Consider the following 10,220-nt stretch of genomic DNA (forward strand, 5'->3'; position numbering starts at 1 on the left):
TTTGGAGCCTGAGAGTTTCTGGTTCCATAACCAGAAGCTGCTACCTAGCCCTTCTAATGGAATGGAGAGCTAGTTTATTCTTAGACTGTCCAGGTCTGAACTTGCTCCGAATCTCAAGCTTTTCTATCCACAAAACACTCAGGGGCTTTCAACTATTTTTCTATATATTAGATTTATCGGCACTAACTTTTTAAAAAGTGCAGGCGCGCGTTTCCTGGAGCAGTCCGCTTGCGCCCTGAGCTGCGCACACGGGGTGACTGTAGAATGCTGCACTTGGTACCTTTTGCGGTTCCAATCGCGGGTGACAAAACCTTGCTGGTTTCGGAGCTGAGCTCTGGACCCACGGCCGAGGCCTTGCAAGTGAGACGAGCCGGAGCGGAGGGCTGGGTGGAGGAAGCCGCCCCGCGCCCCAGTAACTGGGCGCCCCGGGGTACTGCTTCAGCACCTCATCTGCCTGTGGTCTCCGCTGAGAGGAATCTTAGGTCTAGAGCCGACCTGAGCAGTCAGCTCGTCCCCATAGAGTTTTGAGAGTTCCCAACAGACGGCATTGCCTCTTAATGCTTCTCGAAGCTTAGGATTTCAGAGGGAAACTTGTTCATGAAATGAGAAGTGTTTGGAGTTGCAGCCTCACCACCGTTACCTGTGGCGAAGGGCTGGGGGAATATAAGGGAATGGGCGGTTTGTTTTCCTGGGCCTGAAATTTCCTGCACTTACTTAGCGTGGGACCACCCTACAGCATTCTCTGTTCACAGTCTTCTCCCAGTTTGGCCTTCTGTATTCGGCCCGAGTCTTCCCAAACACAGCAGTGGGTGGTCCTGGGTTCTATGCCGTCATCAAGTTTTATTCAGCAATGGATGCCCACAGAGCCCAAAAGGCATGCGACCAGAAGCAGCTTTTTCACACATCTCCAGTGAAGGTGGGTCCAAATGTGGAATTCTTCGCTCTACTGGGATGAAGTGCTGAATTTAAAACTAATAGGCCATCAGGAATTCCCTGGCGGTCCAGTGGTTAGGACTCTGCACTTTCACTGCTGAGGGCCCGGATTCAATTCCAGGTCTGGGAACTAAGATCCCGGGGCGGGGGGCGAGGGTGGAAAGGCCACCGTTTGTACAGCACTGTGGTGTACAGAATACACTCAGATGCACTGCTCCACTGATCTCCCAGTTCCACAGTTGTTTCTTTTTTCTTAGATGAAGAAACTCGAACTCAGGATGGTTAAGTGACTTACTTAAGGTTCATGACAGTAAATGTGGAAACTAGAGGCCAAACCATAACTTAACTGATGTTAAACCCCATGTCATTTTATGCTGACCCTTAATTTAAGAAATCTTCACAAGAGTCTTCCTTATATTGACTTTTTTTATGTGGATTTTAAATGTGTGAGGGTGACAATTTTTAAAAATTAATTAATTATTTATTTATTTCTGGCTGCGTTGGGTCTTGTTGCTGAGCGCCGGCTTTCTCTATTTGCGGCGAGCGGGGGTTGCCCTTCGTTGCCATGCGTGGGCTTCTCATCGCGACGGCTTCTCTTCTTGCGGAGTACGGGTTCTAGGCACGTGGATTTCAGTAGTTGTGACTCACAGGCTCTAAAGCACAGGCTCAGTAGTTGTGGCACACGGGCTTAGTTGCTCTGCGGCATGTGGCATCTTCCTGGACCAGGGATCGAACCCGTATCCCCTGCACTGGCAGGCGGACTCTTAACCACTGTGCCACCAGGGAAGTCCCGAGCTTGACAAACTTTTGTCAGATGTAACATAAGGGAGGCTTCATCATCATCACTCTCAAACTGCCTACTCAAAACTCCCTTCAGATTCCAGAAAATGGTTAAATATTCTTTAATGCATTGTAGAAACCTTATTCCATATGAACATGCCATCCAATTTTACTTTCCCAGAATTAACATTTCATTATGTGAAGGACCTTTTCAATTCCTCTGAATAAGTGAGTGAGACTTAGGTTTCCCAGACCTTTCCCTTTATAATTGTGTGTCTTCTCTGATTGGCTTCTTGCTCTGGCTACTTTCTACTGACCTTGCTGCCTCTTCTCACCCATATTTCTTTACTCACTGATTTCACCTTTATTGAATCTGACAACTCTCCTCAGATGTGACTCCAGGTACACTACCTCCCACTTCTGTACCCTGTTTAACACCCTCTTCAATCCTGGCTGTACTCCCTGGGATTGAAATGATTTTGTGTCAGACATTCTTTAATTTGCGGACCCTACGACCATTTCACATAACCACTCAGATATTACAGATGGTCCTGGAAAGATTGTGAAACAGTTACTTGGTATCAGTTGTGAGTAATGAGTTCTTTTCTTATATTGGACATTAAGACCATACCATAAGCGTAGATTGTGAGATTTTCACAGCATAAAGCCTGTCACTGATAGAGTAATGAAGAAAATGTTCTCCAAGTCACTATAGAGTTGAGAGGAAAGGGCATTTGTATTAGATTTCCTTATTTAATTCAGAGCCTTAGTTTACTACCCACACCCCTGAAATTGTTTCCTACTTTACTTATGCGTATTTTTTAAATTTTATGTTATTTGTTTGCACCGGGGCTCAGTTGCAGCAGGTGGGCTCCTTAGTTGCGGCCCAAGGACTCCCCAGTTATGGCATCTGGGCTCCCCAGTTGCAACAGGCAAGCTCCTTTAGTTGTGGCTCGCAGGCTCCTTAAATGTGGCGTGAGAACTCTTAGTTGCAGCATGCATGTGAGACCTAGTTCTCTGACCAGGGATCGAACCCGGGCCCCCTGCACTGGGACCACGGAGTCTTAATCACTGCACCCGCACGGAAGTTCCAATTATGTGTTATTTTATTCATCGGCAGGTATACATACTTATCTATTTTCCCCTGTGTTTTTTATAAATACAGAAAAGAGAATAACATTTTAAAATAAAATGAAGGAAAGGCCTAATGTATCTGAGTTTTTCTCAGTAGCACGAAGGGAAATGTTTTCCAGCAAGAGCTGTGGCAAGGTTATCCCAGATGTCAACTGTCTCTACTACCCAGGGGCTCAGAGCCCTTCTGAAGACTCCTAATTGTCCAGGACAGCTCCATTATGACTCACCGTACAGGGCCTAGCCTCCCATGTGACACTCAATATTTAAAAATTAGTCTTCATTTCTCCTTCCCAGCAGGCAGCTTCAGTTGTAGAAAGTAATTTCATTTTCTTATGTACTCATTCCTTCACTCAGTCAACAGACCATCACTCCTCTATTGTATTCCAAGATCTATGCTTGTTTCTGGTAACAAGGAAAGAATAATATATGGTTCCTTCAAGCACTTAAGGAGCTCATAAACTAGTGACAGGGGAAGATGCACAAACAAATCAATAAAGAATTAACAATGCTTTGACTTTATTTGTGTTATTTGAATTTTTATGACTATATTTATATACTATACCCTGTTCAAAATGGAAATGGACATTTAAGAAAGAACTAGTGATGTAAAAAATCCACAGTAATATGTAAGTTCTTTAGAGAGTTAAGACTGGAAATATTTGCACTCTCGAAGAAGCCTGTTAATGCAGATGAATCTCTAATTCTTTTGGTTTCTTTTTTGCATTTATAGAGGTATATGTATTCTCTCTTCTAACAGGGGTTAGTAACTTGGGGAGGGGGTGCTACAGGTTAAGGTCCTAATTCTGTGGCAGGTCCATCTTGTCTTCTCTTCAGGTCATATTCTCAAGCAGGAGCTACAGGATGAGACGACTAAAACAGTTCACTTCCTTTGCCTACCCCCAGCCCCATAATAGGCTTCTGCTGGGTTTCCTTGGTTGCTTTCATCATCACTTTCACCACGAGAGGTCAGGGAACCTTCCGGTTAATCAGGGGCCCTGAAATGATGCAGAAAAGTACTGACTTAAAAATAATAAATAACATGTATTTAGGGCTCACTGTGAACTCATTTCTTAAAATGTCCTAATTAATCTTCACAAACACTCTATGAAATTGGTATTGATAAATCTCAGGTATTTCCAAAATAAATCTCTATGTAGGGTAGTGATATTTTTAGGTCTTTTATGTCTTTAGGTTCATCTCGGCACCAGACATAAGGCGGTTCAAAATAATACACTTGCCCTAAACAGCTCCAGATGCCAAGAATTGGCAAATTACTACTTTGGTTTCCATGGGTGGTCAAAAAGGATCATCAGGGTAAACTCTGTACTTTGACTAACCAGACTCTTCAACATTGAACTCCTAGACTTTAGAGAGAGGAATAGAACAGGGCTATGGGGAGGAGATGGGAGAGGTTTCCACATGGAAGTATCTGAGCATTGGCCTGCCACCTAGAATTAGTGATAATCTCAATGACTTGGATGGTGGTGTCCATAATTTTCTCCAGTATTTGTATGGCATATAATAAAAAATAGTTGTCCATATCTAGTCATTTATTTGCAAGTCTCAGTTGATTTTGAAGCTATAGCATACCTAAACTATTACCTGGGATTGCTGGAGTTTAGTTTTTATTTCTAACAACAGTATATGTTAAAGTCTAGCCTTTAATTCAAAGTCCTAACAGCTTCAGGATCTTTCTAACCTTGAAGAAAGGGAAAATACAGATATTGTGACACCACTTCAGAAGCAAAGCCTGAAGCTCTTCTGTGCTTTAGAGGTGGTGTTGACCTCGCACGAGTGCAGGAGTCCCAGAGTTGACATGGTTGAGGAAAGTTTGGATAAGTTGGAGGAAGGTCTGTTTTCCAGTATGTGTGTGTGTGGGGAGGTGAGGGAGTGGGATTTCTCTTTTTTCCTTTCTTTCTGAAACTCCACTTTTCAGATACGTCATCACCTTTTCTAAGCAACTAAAGCCCTGGGCAGAATTTTTCTGCTCGACAATATAGGTTTTTGTTTTCGGCAATACCTGACAGCACCTTAAACTTTAGGATTTTAGAACTGACTGCCTGCCAAGAAGCTTAGGAGGAGGGAAAATTAGTTAGTTGTTTTGGTTTTTTTTTGGTTAATAATTTGTTTTGTGCTAAAATAGTCCTTCAAATACACATGTCTTCTGGCCTACAGTTATCCCAACAAAATCATTGTCTAAAGATTGAAATAAACTCATGTGTAAATGTTCAGTCCTTTGCCTCCTATAGAAGGGCCTGAGCATAAAAAGTAAATGTAGATCCCTAGAAAGGGGATTCCGATTGATACTGAGTTTATTCCTAGAATCCATGGCACTTGGGCTTAGGGTTTTAAGTCAGAGGCAGGGCTGTTAGCGAATGGAGTGGAGGAGGCTCCACCATCCACCTGAGTGGGTGATGGTTGAGTAGAGACCAGATCATCTTCAGTACCACCAAATCTATCTCACTATATGAATCCAGCTCTTTACGCACACAAGAGCAGGGTCTGTAGCAGTGTAGCCTCAGCTTGTCCATTTGAAATCTGTGAGTAATATGAGATTTGTGCCACGTTTTTGGTTTGCATTTCCCATCTAGTATTTTAGGAACTTCCAGAATAGATCTGAGCAGTAAAATGTGCCATGCCGGGGTATACCTGCAACAGAGACATCCACCTGTACCCCAGTGTTGTGCCTGCCCTTAATCACTAAGATAATGTTCTAAGAATCACAGATGCATTTTTAGTTTTAAACATATAACCTAGAAATCAGTTATTCATATAGGCATTTAAAATTTTTCTCTTTTGGTTGGATTTAGGGTCATTATCATTCCTTATGTAAAGGAAGGTAACCCAGAAGCTTGCTCTTCAGAAAGCTATGACAGATGCATCCAGAAACTGCTGATTGTGGTTCTAGGTAAGACCTTTTTGATTGTCGTTGAAGTGCTTCAGTTTCAGTGAGCAAATAAAATTATTTGAAAAGTTAATTGGATGAAAATAATGGTTATCTACAACATTACATATTCTTTCATTCACCAGATGCTTTCACAGCAACAGTCTTAAATTTGTTCTTTGTGTCATTTATGAGAAAAACGACAGCAAATATTATTGTCCCCAGTGTTTAGATGTAGAATGACTTGCCTCAGTTCATACAGAAAGTGTTTGATCCACTTCTTCCTCAATTGCTTGCTTATCATACAGAATAGTGTAGTGATTATAAGCCTTGGACACCTGTGTTTAAGTCCTAACTTTGTCTCTTAGATTTTGTTGTTGTTGTTCTTGCAATTTTAGGTTTTTCCAGCGAGAGACATTTGTAGGTATTTAATATCTCTAAGCTGCAATTTCCTTATCTGCAAATAGGTTTAGTAATTCAGCTTACCACCAAATGGGGGATATTGTAAGAGTAAATGAGACGGTGAATGTAAAAAGCTTAGAACTATGCCTGAAACATAGTAAGCAGACAAAATATATTGACTATTATTATTACCGTTGTTTTCTTGTTGAAGAGTTTATTAAATTATGTTTTTGGAATCAGTTTAATTTCAGTTTTCATTTCTGGTATATTGGGTGAATATGATTCTTATATAATAATCGGCTACGTTTTTGTGAGCCTTGAAACTGGTCATGCTATTGAAGAGAGTTGATTGTGTTCCCTATCGAGTTATACAGCAGTGAGAATGTCACAGGCTGTGCCCAAAGGAAACTTTATGATTAGTAGATTCCTGGAACAGAATTGCTCCCCTGCTTCACAGCCCTGCAGGCTTAGAGACTGAGAAATCCTAGCTAAGTTGTCCGAGACCTTATTTGCTTGTAAGAGTTGACCCTGGATTGGTCTTGGCCTTCCAGCCTGGGCAGTCCTTACAGTGAAGTTTGACTTCCCTGGTCATCAGGCAGAATCTCCATCAGCTGTCAACTCTGGGTAACAACATTTAAGAACCAAACTAAACGCCTGGGTTGTTTGTGCCTAATATGCCAAGGTACTCCTTATATGTACCCGAAACTCCTTAGACCAAAAAGCCTGGTGGCCCTTGCTTGCCTTGAGGAATGCTGTATTGTCCAAACGGTACATGGGCCAGTTTCTACCAGTACAGGGTTCAAATGCTCTCTCTCTGTGTCTGTGTCTGCGAAGCTTTGTTCATTGTATTTGGTAGAATATTGGTCCCAAGGAGTAGGCATTTGCCTTGCTTCTAATAGGAAGTATCTATTATAGTCCAGTGGTATCTATCCCAGGTTTGAACTCTCTTTGACCCCCACCTAATGCCTTCCTATATAATTGTATTGTGATTGAACATTTTTGTTTCCACAGCTTTTAATTTCTATGTCCTTATTCCTTCGTTATTATTTCTAAGATCATAAAGTTTTTGAACCAAAGTTGACACTTCTTATATATGTTTTCACAAATAATTATAATAAAAACTGTAATGTCAGATGAGGGAATTTCTAGGAAAATGCTCTTATTTTCTGCTTTTAGAAATGAAAAGAATGTCTAATTATTCGATGCTACCATTGTATACAGGAAGTTTTAGAACAAAAAAACTTCTGAATTGATCCTTGCTAACTTTATTTCAGAAAGTGGTAAAACAGGTGTGGCATATAGACCCTGTGAAGAGGTCACAGATGGTAGAACCGAAGAGGAACTACAGGATTTATTTCAAGTATGTGGAGATAAAAGCTCAAGGGGTACACAGCGAGTGGAGCCATAATTCAAAACAACCAGCAGGATTTGGAAGACTTCAGCATATCTATTCAGTTCTGTCTTCCTTAGGGAAAGGTGAAACTCTGAAACTGCTTTTGAGGCAGGGAATTTCTAGGACTTTTCCAAGTCCAGCGCCTTGGCTCTGGCCTCTTACTTGAAGTTTGGAGAGCAGGATTGAGAGTCATCAGTGTACGTCTACAGTAGTGGACACAGGAGAAGACACAGGCCTTTTAGAACTCCCCTCAAATAGAATTGCAGGTATTTGGGAACAAAGTAACTATGGTCTTAAGTGTGATTATGCTACACTGTGATTATGTTACACTACATAAAAACTATTCATGCCTTTCATGTAAGGCATATTACCCAGATCTCAGCATCTCAGATATACCTTGTGTTAAATAATTTGCCAAAGAACCTTTCTGTAAACCAGTTATATGGATGCCTCGAATTAGGGATTAAGTTGTCAACGTAATTTCTGAAAGAAAACATTAATGTACTGCATATAGGATTTTTATTTAAAAGGAGCAAAAAATGTGTTTCATGTAATTGAGAGCTTAATTTAGGGCTGGATTTCTGATTATTTAACTTAACCCCCAATGTTGCAAAGCGTGTTTTGAAGGGACGAAAGTAGAGAAAGAAAAGGTGGTTTTGTTCTGAAAAATGAAAAAAATTTGAAAGTTTTTCCTGTACAAAATAAGTATTTTAATTTTAATTAAATTTAAATCAGTCAAGGAAACTTGAAACGTTTCCATGTTTGGGCTTTCAGAAGTTTAGCTTCCTGTGTAATGTGAGAGGAAAGGATTCCGTATTTATACTAAAGATTTTGGAAACCTGATTATAACAACAGATCCACTCCTAAATGAGGCCAATCTTGGAATCAGTTCCATTTAGAAACCATTATGTGCTAGGCACCGGAAATAAGATGAAGCTACTTCTCTCTTGGAGTTTAGGTGTTAAAGGTGTACCAGACAATTAAAAAGGACTAAAATTAAATAGATTATGAAAAGGACTGTGAAGCAAGTAAACTGTGTGCTAGTTCCAGTATTTCAAGAAAATTACTTAACATGCTGACTTTAACATTCTAAGTGTCTTCTCCATGTGTGCACACAGGGTAGACCTCTGTAGTTTTTTCTAGATTAATGGCTCTGTTGAGACAAGGTGGGATGGGGGAAGTTTTCCCATGCTAATGTAAAGGGTCATTCACGTGGTTTTAGACTCTCTTTCCCAGAATGAATTGCTCACCTGCCCCAAACCCCTCCTACAGAAGTTCTGGAGTCATCCCTGATTCAGTGGTGACCTGCTAATAATAGAGAGGTGAATGAATAATGAGACGTGAATACTGAGAGTTTGGAGAAAATGGCAACATTTTAGCATAATTATAAGGTGTGTTCCCCTACCCCCACCCTAACTGGTGCTCATTTTGCAGGTCAGCTACTTTTCTTCTTAGCCGTGTGGCCAAAGGGAGGAAGAATGTCTCTCAGACTTCAGCTTTGAGGAGGAAGAGTTCAGATTGCCAGAACTGGACTAGCACTTTTGAATTTCCCAGAATGCCAAGTCCTGTGGTTCCCTCGGGAAGCTCTGCATCTGTCCCAACCCCCCTTCACCACTGGGCTGCTGGAGACACCCATTAGAATGGCTCAAATGTGAACAATGACAAGAACAAATTCTGTAGGGGTGGTGGAATAACTTTTTCACAACATAGGCCTGGTCCTGTTGGTATTAGGACTCTTTAATTTAGGCGTCCTGCGATAGTAGCTGTTTTTAGGCCTAAGAAGGAACAGCTCAGTGGTGTACAACAATTTCAGATGAAACTAACTAATATTCAATGACTATCTCTAACTACTCGGTTGTTGACTTCTATTAGTCATTATTCTCCTGGTTTTAGCTCTGATGTGGGGATTACAGAGGCGTAAACATTTAAATCTTCATAATATGTGTATTTGTAGCTTCAGTATCATTACTGACCCATAGTTGTTTATGGTTTGGGAAGAGTTATTGCTTTCATGTATCATGTAAAGGATTCACAATGATGATAGAGCAGCTAAGATTACAATAATGGCTAGTAAATTGTTCACATTTTCTCTACCTGTGCATCTATTGTATATATATGAGTTAGTTTAGATGTCAATATTAGTGAAATAATATAGAGGACTAGAGAACTTATTTTAAAAATCACTATTGTGTGATGATGAAAATGTATAAGTTCTTCCATAATTGATGATGTTGTGTCTTGAGAGCCTAGATGAAATTGATATACCTTAGTGATATACAGGATTTTAGCCTATGATTTAACTTTGACAAAGCTACATCACCTTTTACTTTTATCTCATTTATTGAGAAAGAGATAACTGTTATTGTGTTGGCTTGAAACTGGTTGAAAAGGACTTGAGTCCTTCCTTATTTTACATTTACATAGGTAGGATCTTGAAACATAGGATATGATGTAGGGCGTTCGTGTAACCATTCTAGGTTAGGAGTAGCAGTTTCCACTGCTAATACTTCTTGTTTAGACGCAAAAACTTTTCAAAGAATGAAGATTATTAGCATTACCGCTGCTACTGAGATGAATGTGCCTAAAGACAAAATACTTCATGTTGTGTGTGCCTCAGGGTACTCAGACTAACGTAGTGACATCCCTGAGAGGCCAAGAAAGTGCTGCAGGAAGTCATATTTACTACTATAAATA

At 40.6% G+C, this 10,220-nt stretch overlaps 1 protein-coding gene across 1 annotated transcript; it reads left to right on the forward strand.

Annotated features, from left to right (window-relative positions):
- Nucleotides 1-701: 701 nt before the first annotated feature.
- On the forward strand, nt 702-4,236 carry LOC149748595 (RAD52 motif-containing protein 1-like; the record flags this gene model as incomplete). The annotated part of the gene is given in 3 exon segments (XM_089915926.1): nt 702-731; nt 734-916; nt 4,039-4,236. Coding segments are annotated over 3 exon segments (354 nt in total), but the record flags the coding sequence as incomplete, so codon positions are not given.
- Nucleotides 4,237-10,220: the final 5,984 nt, after the last annotated feature.

The sequence above is a fragment of the Delphinapterus leucas genome, chromosome 8 (genome assembly GCF_059928025.1).
Source record: "Delphinapterus leucas isolate spDelLeu-1000000601 "Yukka" chromosome 8, BTC_Dleu_Yukka2, whole genome shotgun sequence".
NCBI lineage: Eukaryota > Metazoa > Chordata > Mammalia > Artiodactyla > Monodontidae > Delphinapterus > Delphinapterus leucas.